The sequence below is a fragment of the Haliotis rufescens genome, unplaced genomic scaffold, assembly GCF_023055435.1.
Source record: "Haliotis rufescens isolate VD_foot unplaced genomic scaffold, xgHalRufe1.0.p SCAF_1, whole genome shotgun sequence".
NCBI lineage: Eukaryota > Metazoa > Mollusca > Gastropoda > Lepetellida > Haliotidae > Haliotis > Haliotis rufescens.
In genome coordinates this window covers 82,060,713-82,088,504 of record NW_025963779.1, presented here as the reverse complement: position 1 = coordinate 82,088,504, position 27,792 = coordinate 82,060,713, and the positions used below count along the sequence as shown (strand labels likewise).

General features: G+C 42.5%; 1 protein-coding gene across 2 annotated transcripts in view; it reads right to left on the bottom strand.

The window, feature by feature from the left end:
* Positions 1–27,792, bottom strand: part of LOC124136895 (unconventional myosin-Ie-like) — a 61,320-nt gene that overhangs the window by 8,009 nt on the left and 25,519 nt on the right. The window contains exons 5-28 of one of the 2 annotated variants that reach the window (XM_046502926.2): positions 25,828–25,915; positions 24,687–24,776; positions 23,792–23,869; positions 23,326–23,410; positions 22,332–22,435; positions 21,610–21,742; positions 20,873–21,069; positions 20,414–20,581; positions 19,547–19,717; positions 18,843–18,923; positions 17,741–17,826; positions 17,169–17,250; positions 16,821–16,927; positions 16,115–16,213; positions 15,206–15,350; positions 14,323–14,437; positions 13,301–13,470; positions 12,649–12,708; positions 11,745–11,830; positions 11,021–11,170; positions 9,292–9,440; positions 6,761–6,940; positions 6,293–6,467; positions 4,501–4,539 (exon numbers count right to left, since the gene is read on the bottom strand). In XM_046502926.2, the coding sequence (XP_046358882.1) occupies positions 4,501–4,539; positions 6,293–6,467; positions 6,761–6,940; positions 9,292–9,440; positions 11,021–11,170; positions 11,745–11,830; positions 12,649–12,708; positions 13,301–13,470; positions 14,323–14,437; positions 15,206–15,350; positions 16,115–16,213; positions 16,821–16,927; positions 17,169–17,250; positions 17,741–17,826; positions 18,843–18,923; positions 19,547–19,717; positions 20,414–20,581; positions 20,873–21,069; positions 21,610–21,742; positions 22,332–22,435; positions 23,326–23,410; positions 23,792–23,869; positions 24,687–24,776; positions 25,828–25,915 (2,838 nt within the window). The remainder of the gene's footprint in view (positions 1–4,500; positions 4,540–6,292; positions 6,468–6,760; positions 6,941–9,291; positions 9,441–11,020; positions 11,171–11,744; positions 11,831–12,648; positions 12,709–13,300; positions 13,471–14,322; positions 14,438–15,205; positions 15,351–16,114; positions 16,214–16,820; positions 16,928–17,168; positions 17,251–17,740; positions 17,827–18,842; positions 18,924–19,546; positions 19,718–20,413; positions 20,582–20,872; positions 21,070–21,609; positions 21,743–22,331; positions 22,436–23,325; positions 23,411–23,791; positions 23,870–24,686; positions 24,777–25,827; positions 25,916–27,792) is intronic. The other variant, XM_046502927.2, reaches the window with a different exon arrangement.

Here is a 27,792-nt window from a genome sequence, read left to right as displayed (position 1 = left end):
TCATGGTCTTAGTGCATTTTGTATTTTTAAATTGGAAAGTGCACTATATAAATTCATAATTAATTAATAATAAATCAATGTCTAAAATATGCAAGATGTATGGATGGTAAGTAAGGGGGGTGGGGGGTTAATGCCACATCAACAATATTTCAGTTATATCACAGTATGACACAGCTTTATGTATTACTAGATATGATTATCTTAAAGAGGTGATTCAAACATGATGCACTGGCTGAAACCATGAAACCAGAGGCCATGTGCCGACATACAGAGTCAAACGTGATACACGTCGTTGGCTGAAACCAGAGGCCATGTGCTGACATATGGAGACAAACGTGATGCAGGTCATATGCTGAAACCAGAGGACATGTGCCGACATATGGAGACAAACGTGATGCAGGTTGTATGCTGAATCCAGAGGACATGTGCCGACATATGGAGACAAACGTGATGCAGGTCGTATGCTGAAACCAGAGGACATGTGCCGACATATGGAGTCAAACGTGATGCAGGTCGTATGCTGAATCCAGAGGACATGTGCCGACATATGGAGACAAACGTGATGCAGGTCGTATGCTGAAACCAGAGGACATGTGCCGACATATGGAGACAAACGTGATGCAGGTCGTATGCTGAAACCAGAGGACATGTGCCGACATATGGAGACAAACGTGATGCAGGTTGTATGCGGAATCCAGAGGACATGTGCCGACATATGGAGACAAACGTGATGCAGGTTGTATGCTGAATCCAGAGGTCATGTGCCGACATATAGAGACAAACGTGATGCAGGTAGTATGCTGAATCCAGAGGACATGTGCCAACATACGGAGTCAAACGTGATGCAGGTCGTATGCTGAAACCAGAGGACATGTGCCGACATATGGAGACAAACGTGATGCAGGTTGTATGCTGAATCCAGAGGACATGTGCCGACATATCGAGTCAAACGTGATGCAGGTCGTATGCTGAAACCAGAGGACATGTGCCGACATTTCGGAGTCAAACGTGATGCATCTCATTGGCTGAAACCAGAGGACATGTGCCGACATACGGAGTCAAACGTGATGCAGGTCGTATGCTGAAACCAGAGGACATGTGCCGACATATGGAGACAAACGTGATGCAGGTTGTATGCTGAATCCAGAGGACATGTGCCGACATATCGAGTCAAACGTGATGCAGGTCGTATGCTGAAACCAGAGGACATGTGCCGATATACGGAGTCAAACGTGATGCAGGTTGTATGCTGAAACCAGAGGCCATGTGCCGACATTTCGGAGTCAAACGTGATGCAGGTTGTATGCTGAATCCAGAGGACATGTGCCGACATACAGAGTCAAACGTGATACACGTTGTTGGCTGAAACCAGAGGCCATGTGCCGACATATGGAGACAAACGCGATGCAGGTTGTATGCTGAATCCAGAGGACATGTGCCGACATACGGAGTCAAACATGATGCAGGTTGTATGCCGAAACCAGAGACCAGCTCCTGACATACGGAGTCAAACTTGATGCACATCATTGGCTGAAACCAGAGGCCATGTGCCGATATTTCGGAGTCAAACGTGATGCATCTCATTGGCTGAAACCAGAGGCCATGTGCCGACATACAGAGTCAAACATGATGCAGGTTGTATGCTGAAACCAGAGGCCATATGCCGACATACGGAGTCAAACGTGATGCAGGTCATATGCTGAAACCAGAGGCCATGTGCCGACATACGGAGTCAAACGTGATGCAGGTTGTATGCTGAAACCAGAGGCCATATGCCACAATACGGAGTCAAACATGATGCAGGTCATATGCTGAAACCAGAGATCAATGATGTCTAAAATGTGGCATGCCAAAATAATTTCCTTGAAACTATCGTTGACACTACCACAAACCGATACAGATTTAAGACAAATCAAAGAATATTTTCAATCACCAAACTGCATAAATTCTCATATTGCTGTCAGCGTGATCATTGCTAGGTTAGGTAGGTTGACATGCCATCAACCTCGTCACCAAGTCTCATATCACAAGCATGGGTTGCTAGGGACCAATTCTAACCCACAATCTTCATGGGTTCCCAATTTAGTCGCCTCTTTCGACCAGCAATGGTGTGCTAGGGACATATTCTACCTCACAGACCCTATGACATGGACCTGTACAGGTAAATATTGCACACTATCTCTGGCACAGTATATGAATTCAAACTCAGATACAGGGAGATATAGAACAGAATTATAACTGCCACATTGCTTCTTATCTACGCTTCATCTAAAATGACCTGATTGTCACCACTGAATTCACATTCTGCATTGAAAATTGTGCCGATAACAAAAACAAGTGCGATGAAGTGCTGAATCGACACAAGAGAGCCTGAAACAGTGAGACCACAGCAGTGAATTAGTGATGTACACAACACAAGCAGGCTGAGACTAACACGCGTGAACTAGAACATTGTGAGAGCAGGAACCACTTCCACTCTAAACATAACAGCCTTGATGAGCATAGGACATTCCAAGCAGAGGAGGACATGATTCCACTTTTATGGGGTGTGTAAGTTTATCATTCATGCCGCTTTGAACAATATTTCAGTTTCACGGCATGTAACAAAGCATGTCCAACTGAACAATATTTCAGCTATGTAACATGGCTTGTCCAACTGAACAATATTTCAGCTATGTAACAGGGCATGTCCAACTGAACAATATTTCAGCTATGTAACACGGCATGTGACACGGCATGTCCAACTGAACAATATTTCAGCTATGTAACACAGCATGGGACACGGCATGTCCAACTGATGTGGGGGAAAAGTCAGAAGTGATGTTTACCACTTTGGTGAAAACCCAGAACATGGGTATGGTGGTGATAAAATTAAAAACATGATCAAGGTGAACCGGGATCTGAACCCACGATCATAGGATCCCAACATGCCAAAGGGCTGCAACTGTGGTGCCTCGGCCCACTCGGCCCCGTCCACTCTTACTGATTTGGCGTTCTCCTATATTTGGACAGCCTGTAAGCAAGAGGAATAATCACTGGGGTACAGTGACACATTATAGCCAGGTCACACGTTATGGAATCCTCATGGGAGACGAGCATGGGGTACTGGGGCCCTATTCTGCCCTGGGATTTTACATGGGGAGACGAGCATGGGGTACTGGGGCCCTATTCTGCCCTAGGATTTTACATGGGGAGACGAGTGTGGGGTACTAGGGATATATATCGCCCTGGAATCCTCAATGAAACACTACCCTGGAATCCTCAAGCAAGGGCAAACATGGGGTACTGAAGATATATTCTGCCCTGAAATTTTACATGGGGAGACGAGCATGGTGTACTAGGGATATATACCACCCTGGAATCCTCAATGAAAAACTGCCCTGGAATCCTCAAGCGAGGGCAAGCATGGGGTACTGAAGATATATTCTGCTCTGGAATCCTTACAGGGATGCACATGCTATATGGTATCACATCTGTATTTATACATGGTGGTCTCAAATTCATATCCAGCTTGGAGCATGCCACCAGAGGTCAACAGTATGAGCACTAGGTGTCTTGATGTGTCACCTGTCAAGCACTAACTACAGCCAATCACCAGACCCCAATGCTATTGACCTATAATAACAAGCATTGAGTATTGGGAACTTATAGAGTCCTGGACTGAATTCTACAGGCAGCAATATTCCAGCTTTGACACACTGGCATGTAAATAATCAACTCTGAGTGAGTCCAACTAGTGGTTGATAGCTAATCTACAGTCCATCCTTTCTGGTAGAAGGACAGTCAGACTCAAAGGAATCTTTAGGCTACGATTGTCATAACTCCTATTAGATCATGAAATGTATACGCAAAGAATTTGTGGTGATCTTGTACCTGATTCTAAACGTTTTAATACAAATGGACCAACATTTTCCAAGATATAACAAATTTTATGGATGGTTGTGAAATTAACAACTGCACAAAATTTAATAAAAAAGTAAATTTTGAAGACACCTATCAAATTTGCAAAATTCAGGTTCAGGAAAAAAGTACATACAGGTCTATACAGATGCATCTAATAAATTAGAAATAAAAAAAATATTCAAAAAACAACAACGATTGAGGAGAGAACTCTTATGTATTGAACTGTTGTACTTCACTTCCTGACACACTTCATAGTAACCCAGCAGCCTCAGGGTTAACATAAAACCAAGAGTGTCCAGCTATGATCACGCTGTCACTCTGTAACCACTCCAGTCTAACCTGCCTTTATAACAAGCATGGGGAACTGGGGGCCCTTCAGCCTAGGAATCCCAAGGGGCTGTGGCCAACGTGGAGCCTCTATATACATAACCCATGTACAACAGGCTCTTATGAGAAGGGAATGTGGTTCAAGCATATGGATAAAGAAACAAAAGCACAACATCATGCATAACACCAGCACCACAACACAACACAATACAACACCAACATCACCATTCTACTGCAGCAGGTGCTTGTCCTCTCACTTGCACAACTTACTCATTTTTCCTATTCTCCTGACTCAACTTAGTAGTTCGCCTTAAATGGAGAATGGTCAGGGTTCAAATGTGCTTCCACATACAAGGTCAAGGACATGTCAAATATACAGATGTGGAATAAGTAAGATGTGCGGCAGTTTATGTTAGTAGCAAACTAAACAACAACTGTTATTTGTTTCTTTCCTTCATTCTGGGGAATAAAGTAAATGAATTTTGAAATTCTTAGTACTACCATATTAGGGAGATGAAACATTGATAATTGATGTAAGTATTAATGTCTGAGCCTTTCTTGCACCCCATGCAGTGATTCATAGTGAGGACTGAGATGCCAACGTGAGGCAGAAAGGAGAAACCGTGAAGTGCACAAAGACATGTACATGTTCCGAGGACCCCTCATCTGACCTTACTCATTCTGCTCTGATATAACTATAAAATCAAATCTACCCAATAACTCAATCAGGCACACCAAAATCTCCATCTCTCCTCTCTACCAATATCTTTGTATGATTCCTCTACCACTATCTCAATCTGACCTCTCTACCACTATCTCAATCTGACCTCTCTACCACAATCTCAATATGACCTCTCTACCACTATCTCAATATGACCCATCTGCTAATATCTCAATCTGACCTCTCTACCACTATCTCAATATGACCTCTCTACCACTATCTCAATATGACCCATCTGCTAATATCTCAATCTGACCTCTCTACCACTATCTCAATACGACCTCTCTACCACTATCTCAATATGACCCATCTGCTAATATCTCAATCTGACCTCTCTACCACAATCTCAATATGACCTCTCTACCACTATCTCAATATGACCCATCTACCACTATCTCAATCTGACCTCTCTACCACAATCTCAATATGACCTCTCTACCACTATCTCAATATGACCCATCTGCTAATATCTCAATCTGACCTCTCTACCACAATCTCAATATGACCTCTCTACCACCATCTCAATATGACCCATCTACCAATATCTCAATCTGACCTCTCTACCAATATCTCAATCTGACCTCCCTACCAATATCTCTATCTGACCTCTTTACCAATATCTCAATCTGACCTCTCTACCAATCTCTCAATATGACCTCTCCACCACAATCTTAATCTGACCCCTCTACCAATATCTCAATCTTACTTCTCTACCAAAATCTCAATCTGACCTTACTATCTCAATCTGACCTCTACCAATATCTCAATCTGACCTCTCTACCACTATCTCTATCTGACCTCCCTATCAATATCTCAATCTGACCCCTCTACCACTATCTTAATCTAACTTCTCTACCACTATCTCAATCTGACCTCTCTACCAATATCTCAATATGACCTCTCTACCAATATCTCAATCTGACCTCTCTACCAATATCTCAATCTGACCTCTCTACCAATATCTCAAACTGACCTCTCTACCAATATCTCAATGTGACCCATCTACCAATATCTCAATCTGACCCCTCTACCAATATCTCAAACTGACCTCTCTACCAATATCTCAATGTGACCCATCTACCAATATCTCAACCTGACCTCTCTACCAATATCTCAATCTGACCTCTCTACCAATATCTCAATCTGACCTCTCTACCAATATCTCAATCTGACCTCTCTACCAATATCTCAATCTGACCCATCTACCAATATCTCAAACTGACCTCTCTACCAATATCTCAATATGACCCATCTACCAATATCTCAATGTGACCCGTCTCTACACGACATTGCACACATCTCCCACCATGTTTGCTATCACAGAGTCACAGAGTCACTCACCCAGCAATCCCTGCATCAGGTGTGGCAAGGAAGTCATTGTTGTTGTTGTTGGCCTGCTTGAGATTCTTGGCCAGGTGTTGAGCTCCGTCCCGGGGCAATGATGGCGCCTTGTCGGATGAGTTGGACCTCTGACTCAATATCTTCTGCTGGATATCAGTGCTAGACTGACGTTTTACTGCAAGGAACATGGATTGACAAATATCACTTAAAGAATACCAATATAAGCCATTCAAGCCTTTTTATACCAAAATACCCCAATCTGAACTTTCAGAACCCCTCTGTGTCTCAATCTGATCCACCAAGTAATAATAAAACAAACCACAAATACATTTCTACTTTAAACAAATCCATCCATCTACTCCTATCATGAGTACCCACTTCACTACCATCATATGTAGCAAACAGTTCTACAGTGCAGAGTTACTGATGAAATATAAAGATCATCATGATCCTGTTTCTCAAGCTTACCTTGATTCCTAGATGGCGGCGTGGATGTGGGAGGTGGTGGGGCCGTCCCGTGGGGGGCACGTGGAGCAGGTCTACCAGGGGCGGGGCCTCGTCGCGACGCCACACCTGTTGGTGGGGGAAGGTGTGAGGGGGCAGGACGCCGTGGGTTGCCATTACTCACACGTTGCTTCCTACCGGGACCTGGGAGCGTAAGAGGTTAAAGTCAACATCCATGCATGTATAGCAGGTGGTCTCTGAACTTTCTACCGGGCCCTGGGAGTGTAAGAGGTTAAAGTCAACATCCATGCATGTATAGCAGGTGGTCCGAACGTCCTACCGGGACCTGGGAGTGTAAAAGGTTGAAGTCAACATCCATGCATGTATAGCAGGTGGTCCGAACGTCCTACCGGGACCTGGGAGTGTAAGAGGTTAAAGTCAACATCCATGCATGTATAGCAGGGGGTCTCTGAACCTCCTACCGGGACCTGGGAGTGTAAGAGGTTAAAGTCAACATCCATGCATGTATAGCAGGTGGTCTGAACTTCCTACCGGGCCCTGGGAGTGTAAGAGGTTAAAGTCAACATCCATGCATGTATAGCAGGTGGTCCGAACTTCCTACTGGGACCTGGGAGTGTAAGAGGTTAAAGTCAACATCCATGCATGTATAGCAGGTGGTCTGAACTTCCTACCGGGACCTGGGAGTGTAAGAGGTTAAAGTCAACATCCATGCATGTATAGCAGGTTGTCTCTGAACTTCCTACCGGGCCCTGGGAGTGTAAGAGGTTAAAGTCAACATCCATGCATGTATAGCAGGTGGTCTGAACTTCCTACCGGGACCTGGGAGTGTAAGAGGTTAAAGTCAACATCCATGCATGTATAGCAGGTGGTCTGAACTTCCTACCGGGACCTGGGAGTGTAAGAGGTTAAAGTCAACATCCATGCATGTATAGCAGGTGGTCTGAACTTCCTACCGGGACCTGGGAGTGTAAGAGGTTAAAGTCAACATCCATGCATGTATAGCAGGTGGTCTGAACTTCCTACCGGGACCTGGGAGTGTAAGAGGTTAAAGTCAACATCCATGCATGTATAGCAGGTGGTCTGAACTTCCTACCGGGACCTGGGAGTGTAAGAGGTTAAAGTCTACATCCATGCATGTATAGCAGGTGGTCTCTGAACTTCCTACCGGGAACTGGGAGTATAAGATGTTAAAGTCATCATCCATGCATGTATAGCAGGTGGTCCGAACTTCCTACTGGGACCTGGGAGTGTAAGAGGTTAAAGTCTACATCCATGCATGTATAGCAGGTGGTCTGAACTTCCTACCGGGACCTGGGAGTGTAAGAGGTTAAAGTCAACATCCATGCATGTATAGCAGGTGGTCTGAACTTCCTACCGGGACCTGGGAGTGTAAGAGGTTAAAGTCAACATCCATGCATGTATAGCAGGTGGTCTGAACTTCCTACCGGGACCTGGGAGTGTAAGAGGTTAAAGTCTACATCCATGCATGTATAGCAGGTGGTCTCTGAACTTCCTACCGGGAACTGGGAGTATAAGATGTTAAAGTCATCATCCATGCATGTATAGCAGGTGGTCCGAACTTCCTACTGGGAATGTTGCCTGCCCATCTTCAAAGTCACCTGTCCGCATTCAGACATTATAAGTTTTGAAAAATCGTGGAAAATAAGAGACAAATCTCTATTTGATTCAGCTGAAATAATGCAACGAGGAATTATAATAAAACTGAAGAGCTAAGAAGTCTTAAAATTAGCTGCCAAACAGTCAGGCAGGTGGAGGAAAATTTCATGCAGCCCGACAGAAATGTAAGCAGCCACAAGCAGGCAGTTATTTCAGACACTGATATGATAGCCTGTAAATCCTTAAGTTTGGACCAGACAATCGAGTGATCAAACCTGTGAACAATGATCCTCACCTAACCACAATGAGCAAAGAGCCTGACAACCCAACACTTTTGATCACCTTTTACGACCTGCATAGGACCAATTCTAACCCAGAATCCCCCTGTTGAGAGAGATCAACATTAACATGAACCCTAACATGGTTTATACATGGCGAGTGAGTGTACGAGGTTTAAAACCAGTAAGCAATATAACAGCGATATCTGCTGCCTGTAAACAAGTTTGAAGGACAAACTACCAGGATTAAAAAATAAATACATCACAAACATTTTTCAAAAAAAGTTTGTATCTGATATTTGTTCCGGAGTTTTGTCACCACATGGACAACAAACGCATGGTTCAAGATCATTTCACCTAAGTTGCAATTTGCATGCACATGTGTGGCTCCTTGTCCTAGTCTAGACTACTGCCAGTTTTATAGTGCTAGCCCACTGAGATACTACGCCAAAGTGTGACACGGACACTCCACTCAGACGCTATGCTGACTTCTTTAACAAAATCCATGCACTCTTAGGCTTGTATGAATCATTCCCGGATGCTGTCTTTCCCAAATCATGAAACATGAGAGGTACAATGATGCCAAGTTGTTGATGAGTCTAGTGATCCTGTACAGCCAGCTGCTCCTGCTTCACTTACGAGAGTCCCGAGGAAGTCCCTGTCCAATACTGACTGTCAGCACCTTGGAGGATGGCTTGAGGACAGCTTCATCACCCTGACCTCGAACAAAGCGCACAGATCTATTTCCACCGCCACCCCAGCCTTCTTTCTTCACTGGAAAATCCAAGCTGAAAACATACAACATGACATAGATGTGAGGTGAAAGTGAGTTTAACGTCGCGTCCAAGATTATTGCACTTATATAGCGACGTGCATGCACGTGTATGTGTGTGTGTGGCTGCTTGTACTAGTCCGGACTGATGCCGATTTATAGTGCTAGCTCACTGAGATACCATGCCGCAGTTTAACATGAATACCCAACTCAGACACAGTATACTGACTCCGAGCCGACCAGTCCTTGTTTTAGCCCCTTAATGCCGAGCGCCAGACAGGGTAACAACAAGTACAATCTTTTAACGTCTTTTTGTATGACGCGGCCCGGGATCGAACCCTGGACCTTCCGCTCTCCGGGCGGACGCTCTACCACAAGACCACGGAGGCGGTCACATGACATAGAAGGGTTACACAGAGACATAAGGTGAAGCATAACATCCTGACAATCATAGTGATGGCTTCGCAGCTTTAAAAGATTTTGCACAGGTTGGGTTATTCTAATATTGAAGTGTTAGCTTTAGTTGAAAGATACACAAAAGCTATGAAAGTTATGCATCCTTGAAGAATGTCATAAAAAAAAACAGACTCAAATTTGGGCTGGGTGGTATGGAAGTGTATCATCTACGTGGAGGATACTTACATCTACGTAGATGATACTTTCATCTACGATGATGATGTTACATTTACATGGATGATACTATAATCTATGTAGATAATGCTTTCATCTACGCAGAAGATATTTACATCTAGGTAACACTATTTTCTAATCGACACTAGTTCCGGGTCAGTTATATACAACCTCTGGCTTAATTAATAATGACCGATATGTTTGACTTTCTACCTAGACATGTCTTTATTGAGGTATTATCTAAACATTGCATAAAGTAAATCTTCATTTCAATGTGTCAAAGTTACTGGAGAATGACACACACCACACTACAACTGTAATAAAGAGAGGAGAGCACAACACGTTCTCCAGACTACAAACAAACAATCATACGATATGTATAATTATAATATCACATACATAGATGTAAGTATTATCTTCATAAATGATAAAAAGAATTTAGACTGTGGCACTTATATGCTTCCATAGGGTTGCTTTGGGGGGACACTCAAACAGGAAAAATTAAATAATGAATTTGTATCGTGCACTTTCCAATTTATAACTGCTCAAGTGCGCTTCGACCATGACAGATCTACATCATTACCCTTGTCAGTGCATCCGTGTGCACTTGATTTTTATTCTCAGCTCCCTGGGGAACCCAAGCTGTCCATCAGATGCTAGAAGGTTAACAGTCACATTACCACCTCATTCTACCCGGGTACCCTGCTCGGTGAACAGAGGTTTTTTTTCGAACAAAGTCACTAGCCAATGAAAACACCCCACATGTTACATGTGCTTCGGTGTTGGGCAGGACCGAAGCACTAGAAACTCTCTGGAGTCAAGATGCCGAATGCATTCACCCATCCAACTACTCGCCACAACCAGCGTTACTTAACTTCACCAGATCTGTGACCTGTGTGGTGTACACAGGACCATGTGCCACCAATGTTCTACATCCCTCCCCTGTGATAAATGATAAGACCTCACCTGTCACTGAACTGGGGTTGCAGGGCTCTGCTAGTTTTGTCCTTGTATCGCTTGGAGAGAACGGTGAGGAACTCTGTCTTGAACACTGACTCCAACAGGCTGCTGTAGTCCCCCTGGATGTGGAGGATGAAGAAGTCGTCCTGCATCGTGCTGTAAGAGAACAACACGTCAACACATCTCAACTAATCCAGACACTTGCCACCAAACCACTAGCATGGAATGGGGATGACAAACGATGAATCATACCACAGTGAATCTGGGATTCAAACCCACTAACATAAGATTCTGGCACACATAAGGGACACAACTCTGCACAGAAAATTGTAGCACCATACATGATCCTCCTAAGTCTTTGGTATAGAGATAACAGAGCTCCGACTCAATACATTTTATTCATATAGAAGTCAGTCACAAACTGCGGTATTTACGTCCTTTTTTCTGTCGGTCAAACATAGTAAGGTAACAAGTATGTCAAATAAATTTAAGCTGTGATGATATACTCTAGTTGTTCTCGGTTACATGTCAGTTAGCTTTCCTGTACTTCTAGTGATGACTAGTGTCAAATGACAGAGATTGCTTAAACAGCATGAAACACAATAGGCCTATTGGTCCCTACTAAACGACCCTTGAAGTAATTTACAATTCTCAAAACACTATACACTTCAGTACTTCCATCTAATGCAAAAACTCCCCATAAGGAGATGTGGACAGGCGTCCTCCTTACCTGAGAGATACCCCGGAGATTGCTTCTATCGGCAGTTCTCGCTTCTTCACCAACACCTTCCTCCCCTTGTCTGGCCCCTTCTTCACCTGAAGCACAGAGACAGGTAGGTGGTGTGCCATGCTGTATCCATTTGTCACTTAGTGAGAGTCTAAAAGTTGGGCTTAACAACACTTCGAGTAATATCATGGCATGCCAGGTAAATGTGGGATGAAAGCCCAAAGTGATGCAGGTCTAAGACGCGTGTCACTTGAGTCAAACCCATAAGACATGGTATGGTGCTGACAAGCCTAGAAACATGTTTGGGATGAACCAGGATTTGAACCTATAGTGTTATTGTTCTGGTGTTCCCAAGAGACACAACTCTGCATAGCTAATTGCCACGCCTTACACAATCACTGGTGTCTGGCCCATTTGTTACCTAAGCAACAGAATGGTGACAATATTCAGCATTATCATTTCATTTTCAAGGCCTGGTTCTACAAAGCGACTTAAGAGCTATGGTTTTATTAACACAGATTTTAGATAAATAAAGTGCTGAGAACATTTTTTAAACAGGGCCAAGATCCTTTGAATGCCATTATATCAAACTGTGGCATATCTTAAGCTTGGCTCTTGGAAGAAACTGAAGACCACTAAATATAAGATGTTTTACATGTTTTGCATGTATCTTTGTTTGTTTGTTGCTTAATGCTGCAGTCAGCAATATTCCAGTTATATGAGGCAGCCAGTAAATAATCAAGTCTGGATTTATACTATGACATGATGACTAACAGGGCATGATTATCACATCAATCACTTGGCACATCGTAAAAACAGCAAACAAAACATAATTTCTTACTGTTATTTTTTAAAAGATGCAAAATTAACACAGAAGCAGTTAAATGTGTCCTTAAATGCCACTCACTGTTTCTAACCCTATCAGGTACAAGTTCTTGGTGGTGAGAAGCAGGTCTCTCTTCACACTCTGAAACACATTTGGAAATCTTGATATTATGTGCTGTAACTTTTCACATATTGAATTCTTAAAGGTGAGAGAGAAAAGGAAACTGGTTTGCTCAAAAGCGGATTTTCCCTGTACATTGAACATCTTAGAGGGTTCCACTTGAATTGTATGTTTGTCTTGTTGTGTTACGCCACACTCAGCATCGATCTACACAATTGGGATCGATGACATGCATTAACCAAGTCAGTAAGTCTGACCACCCAATCCCGCTAGTCACTTTTACAACAAGCATAGTCATAGTCAAGTATGGATCTTCACGGTTATCCTTTTGAACTGAACAACATTCTATTTTCTGTTTAAATACACATTTTGCTCTTATTACCAATTGAAGGATATGAAAAGGCTTGCTAATAATACAAATTCAAAATTTTGTATGCAGTTATCAGATTCAGCAGACTGATGTGTCCAGAGGTGATAAGGTCCAAGAGTCAAGGAATGTAAACATGATTCCAGAACCAATCCCATTGTGTTACAAACCAGAGATATCCGTGAAGGATCACGATCTTTTCTTGTGCCAACACAACCAAGTCATTCAACAACCTATATCACATACCTTAAACCTTCTATCATACTTCAATACTTGGTGAGCAAATTCTATTCTCTCTCGCTTGCCAACCAGGGCCCGTAGTTCAGGGGAGTCCTCGAGTCCAATGTAGTCCCCGACAAAGTTCCTGTTGAGACTGTACCTTCGTCTCTCCTTCTTGTTCAATACAATATCAGACGCTAAAAGAAAAGAAAACATTCACATCTATTACAAAATGCACACACACAAAACATTTCGTACATAATAACGTATTAAATAAAAACTTGACAATGTTATTGACAAGGGGGCTTCCAGCCATGCAATACACGTTCCTCTTACTAGAGTGTTCCTGATCACTATATTAGTCAACAAAACAATTCTCATAATCAGAAACTAAAAATTACCATGGGTACAGCAGCATCAATACAACGAACATTTATGGGGCGAATTTATAAAAGGGTTGATTGATGAGTTCTGAGCTCCCCACAGAAGGAAGTGTGTAATAGGCAACATCTTCTGTTGTGAACATTACATGACGTATAGAGGCATAACCTCTGCACATTCCTCAAGCTGTTCAAATGTCACAGACCATTTATTTTACTGACTGGTCACGGCAAAACGATTTCCTCAGATAACTTACGTTTTTGTGATATACTCCTATGAATGTAATGACCACAACAGAAGATTTCATTATTACTCAATTCCTTCTTTGTGAGGCTCAGAACTTCTCAATCACACCCCGTCCTTCATTCATATGGTCTTAAATTAGCTTCTCCTCTTTTTAATCAAATTCGTGATGCATTTTTATCAAAGACTTCATCGAAAATATCCTAGATATATTTTTCAGTTGACCTTGTCTATGCACACTGATAAGGAGTGATTCGGCAACATGTTGTAACAATCATTTAGAACTCTCTGATATATCTGTATCATAAAAGATTCCGAAATAAATAACACAAACATGCTAAAACATATACGATCATGTTCTATTAGGAGCCTATGTTCTATCTGATGCTGTCAAGGTGACTTGACGAGAGATGCCGAAAGCTTACCTTCTTCCCTGAGTTTGAGATACTGTTTGACGGCGTAGTGTTTGCGGTATGCTTTCTGAATAACCCTGGCGAAGCTATCATACTTCCTCTCTCTCACCTCCTCCAGGAGAAAGAGCTGAAGACCAACACAACTGGGGGTTAGTTAGTCAGTGTGGTGCTTACAAACATTGGCAACACAGTAGTAGCTATGACATTCATCACATTTGGAACAGCTGCAAACATGATACAGTATTTTGGAGGGTGGGGATGGTGGTGTGGGGGTTACGGGGTTGTGTGGAATGGGGTGGGGGGTGGTTGTCAGCCAAATATGATAAGAGTAATAACATCAATAACACCGGCTCGCCCACCCATAATAAATTTCCAGTCTCTAAAAATCTGTAATACCAGATGCTTGACAAATTCAAAGTTTTGGTTATGATGCATCAACATGAACAACAAAAAATTAAAATGATTTGTTTTTCTCGCACAGACCCAACTCTGTCAGATCAATATTAAACTGAGAACTTATTATCCTTTCTTTATTATTAAAAAATAAAAACTTGTCACTACGCTGCCTTCCACATTCATGCAAAAAATGATATCTGCCTAGCAACACAATACATTAATAATTTGAAAAGTGAGAGTGTGTGTGTTGTTTAATGCTGCACTCAGCAATATTCCAGGTAAATGACAGCAGCCTGTAAATAATGGAGTCTGGACCAGACAATCCAATGATTGATATTATGCACAACAATCCACGCTGTGAGGGTACGATGACATGCCATCAAAAAGTCACCAACCACCCGATCCATTTAGTCCCCTCTTATGACCAGCAAGGGTTGCTGTGGACCCATTCTAACCTGGAGTTCCTACGAGTTTTGAACAGTGAACAAACCAAACTGACCGATTCTGGGTTTTTGATGAACACTTTAGTCTTCCCCATCTGAAACTGGTCTCGGTCCATGTTGACGGAGTTCATGAGGTGTGTGATGCCCTGACGTGGATCTCCTCGCCATGACGGGTAGGTCTCCGGTGTCAGGATGTTGTATCTGAAGAATGCAACAGTGAGTGAGTGAGTGAGTGAGTGAGTGAGTGAGTGAGTGAGTGAGTGAGTGAGTGAGAGAGAGAGAGAGAGAGTGAGAGAGAGAGAGAGAGAGAGAGAGTAATTTAAGTCAGAACATGTATGATTCAGACAAACAAAGAAACATAATTACATGAACCTGTGAATCACATGATCATAGATTATGGTCTGCCTAAGTGCTGCAATTCCAAGTTAACAGTTGTACTTTAGATGACTCAGGCACTCTTGTAACAAATGTTATATTAGGGACAACACTTTCTGAGTAGAGTACAGATTCTCATACTTTTTTGGGTTGAGTCGCGTCTAGGATTCGAACCCACACTGTCTGAGTGAGGCACCAAATCGCCAGCACACAAAGTCAGCAATCTAACCCACTCAGCCTCCGAGGCTTCCACAAAAATGAAAGTCTGACAATTGGTAGTCTAGATGACAAGTGTAAAGTGGCACAGCTTCCATGGCCGAAAGCTATGAACACACAAAAGCCATTTAGAAAATGGTCAAATGTAACAAATGTTATTTTTGGGATAACACTTTCAGGCACTCTTGCCTTCCAAGATAAACTGTGGTGCCTTAGATGACTTGGCCACCCATACCCTCTATGAACAGCTCTTATGGACAACAATGTCTTTGATTCTCTCTCTGATTTCTTGTCCCTCAACTAGGCAAAGTGTTCATGTATGCCTGTTCTAATTTCTAATTCTCCCACAAACAGTTGTAAATGCATGAACCCACCTCTTGATGAATTTGGGGAACTCTCTCCTGAAGGCAAAGCCAGCTCTTCGGACCCGGATGTTTTCCTTTAAGCCCAGGTATTCCACTTGATGTTTAACTCTGGAAGACAATAATCCCACATCAGACCCAAACACATAGGTGGCAATGAAAGACAAAGCACATGTTTTTTATCCATGTGTAGTAATGTTGACAGCTGCACCTTCTAAATCATATGTTAATTATTTCTTAAGGACATGTTGACTAAAAGTTTCAGAATACTTTTGAGAGAACTGATGGAGGATAGGAAACTGCATGGTTTGATAATACCGCAGAGATAGCAGTTTACATCACTTACTCCTGCGGAGAATCAAACAGAGCAACATAGAATAATGCTATCACCATCACCACTGGGCCATCTCACGGCACGCATTTATCTTTATTCTACCATGAATTTAGAAAATCATTGATTCTGATTGGTCAATCAGAGGAATCAAATCACAATAACGACCTCTGATTATAAAAGCCGATTTGAGCCACATCACCATGCTGAAGTTAACATTTGAAACCTCATGCTGAGAGTTCAGTTCCAAATTCAATTAAATCTAAAGTAACCGAGCTGTACATTGAAAACACATTACATTTATCTCATAATTAATTCATATGCAAGAGATTTGAAACACTCCTTCAAGGTGAAGATGCTCTACTAAGGGGAGATAACTATTCGGACCTGCTTTCCTCCCAGTCTCTGGCTTTCTTTGTTTCGTTTGGCTTGATACATCGGATGTAGTGAGGCGTACACTTCATTAATGTTGTCACTAGTTTATTGGCCTGAGTCTGTGGAGATAAAAATATGAGATAAACAACTAAACATGAGATGAGGCTTAACACTGTTTGGAAATATGCTATCTACAGCCTTGCTGTCTGACATACATTTAGACATTTTCACATTTGAAAACTGGACAGAAACAATTCCTTGCACAAATTTTAGTTTTTGAAATTATTTTTCTGATTTGCTTTGACTTTCTCACTGATGAAATGTTGAACCAAGAATGTATAAATAGGCAAACAAACTCACTCGGATCTTGCTGCTGGCTGTGGTAGGACGACTCTTGGTTTGGGAACTGACATTCTCAGGAAATAGACTTGCAATAAATGCACTGAAAAACACCAATAGCACACACATTGTTGGTAAAATAATAGTGAGTGAGTGAGTGAGTTGGGTTTAACACCGCTTTTACCAGTATTCCTGTTATATCGCGGGGTGTCAGCTTAATGTGGGAGGAAAGCCCGAGGTGATGCAGGTCTCGTACGTTTACCAGTTCGGTGAAACCCACGAGCATGGGTATGATGCTGACAAACTTAGAAACATAATGGGGGCGAACCGGGATTCGCACCCACAATCATAGGTTTCTGGCGTGCCCAAGGGACGCAACTCTGGACAGCGAATTGTGGCACCTTAGACGACTGGGCCACCCGTGCCCCCTGCTTTAAACATTATTCCAGTCATATTATGGCATGCAAGCTTAATGTATGAAGAAAGGCAGAAGCCCAAGGGAGTGATGCAGGTCTTATACATTAAACACTTTGGTGAAACCCACAAGCATGGGTATGGTGCTGACAAACCTAGATACACAATAGTGTCCTTACTTTTGACTTGACTGCATCAGCTGAATGAGATCAGTGAATAAAACATCACGATTCCTTTCACAAAATCCTTCTGCCTCGTAGGACACCTGAAACAAAAGAATGTAACGTTTAAATCCCACTTCATTAGCATTTAAGACTATTTACAAGTCATGTGATACAATCAACACATATGATTGGTGTAGAGTTAGTTACTTTTCTTAACTGTAAAAAGCTTTGACTTTTTCATGCATTAATCCGAAAGATCATGACATTTCAACCACATCTCATAATTTGACATAGTGAGCTTGAAATTTTATCATGTACACTAAGTTTTTTTTCAAATTCCAATCACTAATACTTAAGTTATCTTGTACACATGCTGTTTGAATGCCTAGAGTACAGAGTAACCTTGACCTTCAATATAATCTAATTAGATGCCATACAAACTCTCCGGGGTTATATGTCAGGTATGGAGTCTGTAACATCTGTCATAAGCATGTGCTTGAGAAAACCAACTGAAGCTTTAAAGTTTAAATTTGACCAAACTTACAGGGAGGGTCTTCAGAGGTGAGGTGAAATGGGGTTTAACGTCGCGCCCAAGATTATTGCACTTATATAGCGACGTGCATGCACGTGTATGTGTGTGTGTGGCTGCTTGTACTAGGCCGGACTGATGCCGATTTATAGTGCCAGCTCACTGAGATACCTATGCCGCAGTTTAACATGAATACCCTACTCAGACACAGTATACTGACTCCGAGCCGACCAGTCCTTGTTTTAGCCCCTTAATGCCGAGCGCAAGACAGGGTAACAACAAGTACCATCTTTGAACGTCTTTTGGTATGACGCGGCTGGGGATCGAACCTCGGATCTTCCGCTCTCGGGCGGACACTCTACCATTAGACCACGGAGGCGGTCAAGGGTCTTCAGAAGGCTCTTAATTTGTAGCCTCACACCCATTATATTATATATCTCATTGTGTACCATTCTGTAGAGTCATATTCTTTCATTTTTAACATCCAATATAATGTCATATAAAAAGCATTATTTCTCGAAGTGTAAGGTGACAAAATGACAAATCAATGCTGCAACTGGAACAGGTAAACAACGGTCATCCCCTCACCTTGCCAGCATAGTGGTGTATGATGAACCCTGTGTTAGATCCCTGATAGTGCTCGTGAGATCCTACAGCACCTTGCAGTTTCTGAAATAGACAACACTAGCTACAACCTACTCACATCAAGCGGAGGTGAGGTGAGGTGAAATTGGGTTTAACGTCGCGTCCAAGATTATTGCACTCATATAGCAACGTGCATGCTCGTGTATGTGTTTGTGTGGCTGCTTGTACTTGTCCGGACTGATGCCGATTTATAGTGCCAGCTCACTGAGATACCTATGCCGCAGTTTAACATGAATACCCTACTCAGACACAGTATACTGCCTCCGAGCCGACCAGTCCTTGTTTTAGCCCCTTAATGCCGAGCGCCAGACAGGGTAACAACAAGTACCATCTTTTAACGTCTTTTGGTATGACGCGGCCGTGGATCGAACCCCGGACCTTCCACTCACCGGGCGGACGCTCTACCATTAGACCACGGAGGCGGTCTTGCATCAAGTGGAATTTCAAGAGACCGAGACAACAGTATGTACTCTCCCGGAGTTCTACATGAGCAATGTAGTGATTCCATTCCAACACAAAACATGTCATATTATCATGTAGACAGATTCTACTTTGATGAATCAAGGAATCTAGAGTTTCTAAGTCAATGACAGTTATGAGGAATCAAACGGTAAATCGGTCGAGACTTCACAGAACATGAGTCTCACCATGAGCAGTTTCTGATCAGCCCCCTCCGACACGGCATGCATGGTGGCACAGATGTCATCCACCACACACATGATTCCTGGGGGACTCTTGGACTCGATCACGTCACACACGATCTTGTTGTTGAAGTAGTCAATGGCTGTCCACTTGATGCCCTCCTGTACGTATTCCTCCTGGAAATCACAGAAAGGTTCAATAGAGTAGTACTACATTGTACTTCAGTAGTAGCAGTAGCAGTAGCAGTAGCAGTAGCAGTAGCAGTAGCAATAGTAGTAGTAGCAGTACTGGTGGTAGTAGTGGTAGTAGTGGTAGTAGTAGTAGTAGCAGTACTGGTGGTAGTAGTGGTAGTAGTAGTAGTAGTAGTAGTAGTAGTAGTATGGATTGAGGACAAACTTAAGCCACATGTAGATCTATAATGGATAAGGTATTCAGTGGAACTGTCTCCCTTGATCTGCTGCATAATGTTTGAATGGTCACTTCTATTTTCATTCACATGGGTGAATATTGTAGGTTTACACCAGTTTGAGCCATATTGTATTATGTGTGGGACATCGACAATGGCATCAAAGGATGATAGTGAGGAATCAAACCTTGAAGCAGACACTATAACCAGCAGTCTTCTCGGGCCAACTACCCAAACTGAAACTGTAGTACAATACTGAATGTTTTCGGAGTGTTTCCCTTTCTGCATCAAACTTGCCATAATAAAACATCCATCTACCAGAACAACTAAGATTAGATAAGTGAGGAAACATCAACTCTATCGTTGGTCATGAAATGTGCTCTTTTCATGAACTGAGCAGACATGACACACTTCTTCCACCATACACTAAGACCCCAAGAAGAACTGGGATTGGCAAATGCTGTACCTGCTCTGCCTTCAGGGTGAGCTCTATGAAGATCTGCTGTAGTTTCTCGTTGACATAGTTTATACAGAACTGCTCAAATCCATTCTTGGCAAAGATTTCGAACCCGTATATATCAAGAATCCCAATGTTGACTTCCTCTGTCTCCTTCTGCATAGCACAGTTGACCGACTGAAACAGTGAGAAATGACAGGTCACCACAACAATGTAAAGCTTGTGTTTGTTTGTTTGTCTGCTGTTTAACGCTGCACACAGCAATAGTCCAGCTATATGACGGTGGTCTGTAAATAATAGGGTCTGGACCAGACAATCCAGTGATTGACATTAGGGGCATCGATCTATGCAAATGGGATACAATGACATCCTTGAGGCTGACTATATAGAGTTAGGACATGAGGTGCCTTTTGCTGCCATGTGGCATGACATGCATGACCAGGTTACATAAGTCATGTGTTTACTCACCGCTACCAGATAGTCGAAAACACGTGTGTAGATGGCCTTGGCAAGAGCATCTCTGGTGAACTCGGCCTGTTCCTTGTTAAGTTTCATTTCAATACTCTCCGTCTTGCCTCCCCATTTGCTGTCCATGACACGCCCGGTCAGCTTGGTGCGAAGTAGCTCGCCATCAATGCCCAGTAGAAAAGCCGGGAAAGCCAGGACTGAAAATTGATTAGCAAAGACATGATTACTATCTGCCCAAACTACTGCCCATTTGACTATTTACTCATAGTATTTTTGTGTGTTTATTGTGTAACGCCGCACTCAGCAATATTCCACCAATATGACCTCATTCTGTATATAATCGAGTCAAGACCACTATGATTGACATAACGAGCATCGAGCCACACAATTGGGACATGATGACATGCATCCACATGCATCAACCAAGTCAGCGAGCCTGACCACCCGGTCCCGTTAGTCGCCTCTGACGACAAACATCGCTGAAAACCTATTCTATCCAGGGTCTTCATGGGTCAGTAAAACACACTAGGATTTGGAATATCAATTAAAAATACTTTTCCTCCTTTTTTCAATTTGACTACAGCCTTTCTTATTCTCTTTAAAAGGATTAATCTACCCTAAATTTTGCAAAATTCAAAACAAGACAAACACTTGTGGATGTATGAGGACAACTAACAAGTCAACACTTACAGGCCAGGTCAGCTGTAACCCTAAACCCAACACACACTCTAACTTACAATCATCATTGGCTATGCCGGCATAGTTGCCTTCCTCTTGGAAGCTGATGTTGCCTAGATGTAGAATGCCAGCCACAATGGAGAGAACGTCGTTCTGTACGTCTTCAGGAATACCAATCACCTGCATAGCTCGCTGGAGGATCAAGGGAAAACATGTGAAATTAACTTGCAAGGCTCACTTCTGACTGACAGAATTTATTAATTTGGTTCAGAAAATCTGTAATTCTGTGTATTCTCTGTATTACCCATAGTGTCTTTTGCTGCAAAACGAGTAGAGGATTAGTTTGTTTGTTTGTTTGTAGTTGCCACATTCAGCAATATTCTAGCTACATGACAGCAGTTTGTAAATAATTGGGTCTGGATCGGATATTTCAGTGATGGGTTAGCAATGATCCACGTCATTGGGGTACAATGACTTGTAATCAACCAAGTCACTGAATCTGACCATCTAATCCATTTGGTCACCTCTTTCTTTCTTTCTTTCTTGAGTAAGTGAGTGAGTGAGTGAGTGAGTGAGTGAGTGAGTGAGTGAGTGAGTGAGTGAGTGAGTGAGTGAGTTAAATACGGCTTTGAACAGTATGCTACTTCTATCACTGCTTGTGAGCTTAATGTCGAAGCAAAGCCTTAAGTAAGTTGCCTTTTAAGACCAGCATAGGTAGCTGGGGACCAATTCTAACCCAGAATGCCCCTGGGCTACATGTAGAGAAGTGAAAGCCATGTACCAGAGTGTCCTGGAACTCCTGGACGTCGTCCATGCCGTCCACCTTGTAGGTGCCACTCTGGTTCAAGTAGTAGTAGTAGTCGGGACTTGTTATACCTAAGTTGTCTGCAACACACAAACTTCAGTCACAAAAATGTACCTAAATAATAACGAAGTATTCTTGCTTCAAGGAAAACAGTACATACTGACAATGGCGAACATGATTCAAGTGCGTGTGGGTGGTGTTATGACATATACAAATTTTCCATCCGACAAAATCATCTTTTCATTTTGATGAAATACAAGACAGATGAAGCCAGTTCCATGTATGTCCTTAACGTGTCTGTGTTGGTCCATAACTTTGTACATAATTTAGGCAATGGTTTTTAAAGGGGCACTAATCTCTGGCTTCTTCCCTGTTGTCTAACAAGGCCTGCTAGGGCTCACTAGATGCCTTGAGTCAATTACCTTGCTCACGCAACTGAGCATGACAAGAGACTGGGCTGTCTGTAAGGACAACGTAAATAAACTTTGAGGCAATATCTATACACATTTCTGAACACTGATAGGTTACCCGTAATCTATGAAGTGGAGTGAAATGCATGTTATGTAATAAGGACGTGACAGTGCAAAAAATAGAGAAATGAACTATTTCCTTCAAGTACCATGAATCTGTCTTTTGGTGATTAACAGATTTTTCAAAAATTATTTTTTCTGTTTGTGTTTTTTCCTACAATCACAAATTACAGTTACCAAGGCTACAAATGAAAGTGAATTAAACTAAGTATTAGCAATTTTCTGCAATATAAAATGATATAGTGGCTTGACTATGTATGGCAGGGATTTTCATCCCCCTCACTCATTCATGGCAATATAGACAATACATTCCTCTTAGTGTTTCATAGTCAGCTGTTGAGTATATTCATGTCCATTAAAAACATATGAATGCTGTACACAATTCTAAATCTGAAATCATGCATATGAAGAAGACGTGGATATTTGTCAGCCCATCTTACCTTTGAGCTGAGCTGTGGCCCCAGCACATAGCTGATAGAATATATGAAATCCTCGCTCACTTGGGTTTTGGGAAACTACTCGAGACTGCGAGGAAATGAAGGAATAGAAGGCATAAATATTGTATGATCAACATGTGCAGTTTATTAGTGACTAGGACCATTGCAATTACTTACAGATGACAGGCATAGAGAGTAATGGTGGATGTAGTTGCGTCTACCATATTTTCTTGAGCTCACTTCTTCCCACAAAAGTTGTGTAGACATGGAAGAGGGGTGTGTGCATTATTCACTCAGACATTGAGTTTTGAATATTTTTCCCCAATGCAAAAATTTTCAAAATTTAAATTCAATTCAATTCAATATCATCTTAATCTTAAAACACTGTAAATATTGACTACAGGAGGCTATTTCTTGAACTTTTATATATTTATCATTGCAACTGTTCCAGCAGGTCCAACACACCAACCTTTTCCAGCAGGAAGTTGGAGATTTTCCCACCATCGGGCTCACCTCCTCGACTGAACTGGATTTCAACATATTTGCCCTGAAATCAGATTGAATCACCATACATCAGCATGATCAGTATGTTCTTCACTATACAGATGATAAAACATTCACTGTCGTGTTAATATAGCGGAACAAATTCAGTGCGTGGCTGCATCACCAGACTGCTCCTATTGTGCTCAAGATTGTTCTCCTATGTGCTGACAATTGTTCTCCTATTGTGCTGACGATGGTTCTATGTGCTCAAGATTGTTCTCCTATTGTGCTCAAAATTGTTCTCATAATGTGCTCACAATTGTTCTATTGTGCTCACGATTGTTCTATTGTGCTCACGATTGTTTTCCTATTGTGCTCAAGATTGTTCTATTGTGCTCATGATTGTTTTTGTGTGTTGTCCACCCAATCAGCTTTTAGATGGCCCTATGTGAAAAGCGTGGTGAGCGGCTAATGCATATTTTATAGAGCTAGCCCACGAAGAAACCAGAGTACTGAGTTCAACATGGATACCCCACGCAGATACAGTATACTGGCTTTGAGTCGGACAGTCCTGGCTTTATCTTAATGCTGAGCGGCAGGCAGGGTAACAACAACCATCTATTAGCGTGTTTTGGTATGACAGGTCCGGGGAATGAACCGCCCACCTTCCGCTCTCCAACCAGGTAGTCTATTCACAAGTAAATGATGATTGCACAAGAACAGACTAAAAAGGAAAAAGCGTTGTAGTGACGAGTATGCATCACTATACTCTTTGGAGAGCTGTTAAATGTCCAATCTAGGGAATGTGGTCATCTCTATTCACTGGACCACAGAGGCAGTCAATCAGAAATACAATTCAGAGACATGATGATGAAACTTACGAATCTACTTGAATTGTTGTTGCGAACAGTCTTGGCATTTCCAAATGCTTCTAGTAATGGGTTGGATTCCAAAATGACGTCTTTTACATGCTGCAAAGAGACAAATGCCAGGATCATTCACAGAAACTTTGTAAGATATAATGCATTACTCTTTTGATCATCAAGTGTAGTTGATTGGTATTGATGGTCATATGTGGATCACTGATCTTCGTTTTGTTTGTTTGTTTGTTTGTTGTTTAACGCCGTACTCAGCAATATCCAAGCCATATGACGGTGGTCTGTAAATAATCCAGTCTGGACCAGACAATCCAGTGATTGACATCATGAGCATCAATCTATGTAATTGGGATACGATGACATGCATCAACCAAGTCAGCGAGCGTGACCACCTGATCCCGTTAGACGCTGATCTACGTACTATTGTGAGACTTTCACAGCAAGAGAGAACAGAAGGGGTGAAGAGCTAGTGGTTTTACACTAGGCATCATTGGACCTATTATCAATTAAATTTGGGCCAGGCATACCAGTGACTGATGGCAACAATCCATGGGTTGCACACAATCAGTCAAGGAGCACACTGCAATCACCTCATCATAAATAATACTCATCTCTTACAGCAAGCATCAGGAACTAGTGATGACAGAAATGAACAGAGTTATCCTTAGTTTGAGACAAGATTTGAGTAAATATTACACCATGATGCAGATGAGGATGCAGATAAGGATTATCCAGGTCCACGAAGTCACATGTACAGAGGTGATTTATGGAGTTAATGAGTTGGATCAAGACAGAGTCACATTTCTTCTTCATGACACTTTTGATACAGTACTAGTACTTTTGGCCAGCTTGAAAATGGTACTAGCATCTGTACCAGTCTGAGCCAAAAGCTTTTGTGTTTAGGGCCTACACTTGGCCATAAGTATCAGTTTTCATGAGTTTGATGTTGTTATAATCCTATTACTAGCTGTGCTTACTAGGCAAAACAGAATATTACTAGACTCAGGCTCATTGACGAAACATTACATTTGAGAGAAAGAAGGTCAACACCTAGTCAATTCTGTCTTCATCGACACTGCAGCTTCTTAGCAGGCTAAATGGCACGTGAGCCACACCAGGTGTTAATGACATTGATGAAGCTCACCTGTACTCTGGTTCCGCCTCCAGAAACTTTAGCTATGTAACTCATGATGAACTTTGCTGCCACGGTCTTGCCTGCTCCACTCTCACCACTGCAGGACAAATGACAGGAATATAGTGTACTTACATGGTATATATTACATGTATATCTCGCGATCAGATAGTGGTCAGTGAAGAATTCAATCATTAACACCCTTCAACCATTGTAAATGTTACAGGCATTTTGTTTTTGTTTTAGAAGATACTTTATCTTTAGGGAAACATTTCAAGGGAATAAAAACTTGAATACGGTAACTGAATTTCTCAAGTACAAGTATTACCATATATTTCCTTATTACATTTTCGTGATGAGATCAAGCAGTTTATACATAGAATATGTACCATGAATAGAGAGAGTGTGTTTATTTCTCTGTAAACAACTAGTGAAGGCCAGGCGGCAATATCACAGGTGGTTGATAACATGATTAACAACCATGGTGACACACATTCTTAAAGGTCATCATCAGCTGCTCTCACCACAACAAGCATGGGGTACTTACGGTACTGGGGTATTGGGAGTACTGTGGACACAGCAGTATTGGGGGTAGTGGAGTATTGGGAGTCCTGGGGATAATGCAAAATTGTGGGTACTGGGTTAGTGGAGTATTGGGTTAGTGGAGTATTGGGGTAGTGGAGTATTGGGGGTACGTTGGTATTGAGATATGGGTAGTGGAGTATTGGGGGTACTGGAGTATTGGGAGTACTGGGGTAGTGGAGTATTGGGGGTATTGGTGTTACTGGAGTATTGGGAGTACTGGGGACTGGAGTATGGGAGTAGTGGTTACGAGAGTATTTGGGGTACTGGGGATACTTGAGTACTGGGGGTATTGGGGATACTGCAGTATTGGGAGTATTGGGTACTGGAGTACTGGGGTAGTAGAGTAGTTGGGGTACTGGAGGTACTTGGATACTTGGGAGTACTGGGTACTGGAGTATTGGGAGTACTGGTTACGGGAGTATTGGGGGTACTAGGGATACTGGAGTACTGGAGGTACTGGGGATACTGCAGTATTGGGAGTATTGGGTACTGGAGTATTGGGGGTACTAGAGTATTGGGGACACTTGGGATACTGGAGTATTGGGGGTACTGGAGTACTGGGTTAGTGGAGTATTGGGGTTACTTTGGATACTGGAGTATTGGGAGTACTGGGGTAGTGGAGTATTGGGGTAACTTGGGATACTGAAGTATAGGGAGTACTGGGTTAGTGGAGTATTGGGGTTACTTGGGATACTGGAGTATTGGGAGTACTTGGGATATTGGAGTATTGGGGGTACTGGGGTATTGGGAGTACTGGGGTAGTGGAGTATTGGGAGTACTGGAGATACTGAAGTATTGGGAGTGTTGGGGGTAGTGGAGTATTGGGAGTACGGGGGTAGTGGAGTATTGGGGGTACTTGAGTATTGGGAGTACTGGGGTAGTGGAGTATTGAAAGTAGTGGAGTATTGGGGGTAGTGGTGTATTGGGGGTATTTGAGTATTGGGAGTACTGGGGTAGTGGAGTATTGGGGGTAGTGGAATATTGGGGGTACTGGAGTATTGGGGGTACTGGGGTAGTGGAGTATTGGGGGTAGTGGGGTAGTGGAGTACTGGGGTAGTGGAGTAGTGGGAGTACTTGGGAAGTGGAGTATTAGGGGTACTGGGGTAGTGGAGTATTGGGGGTAGTGGAGTATTGGGGATACTGGGGTAGTGGAGTATTGGGACTACTGGGGTAGTGGAGTATTGGGGGTAGTGGAGTATTGGGGATACTGGGGTAGTGGAGTACTGGGGTAGTGGAGTAGTGGGAGTAGTGGGAGTACTGGGGTAGTGGAGTATTGGGAGTACTGGGGTAGTGGTGTATTGGGAGTACTGGGGATACTGCAGTATTGGGAGTACTGGGGAGTACTTGGGATACTTGAGTATATGGGTACTGAGGTACTGCAGTATTGGGGTA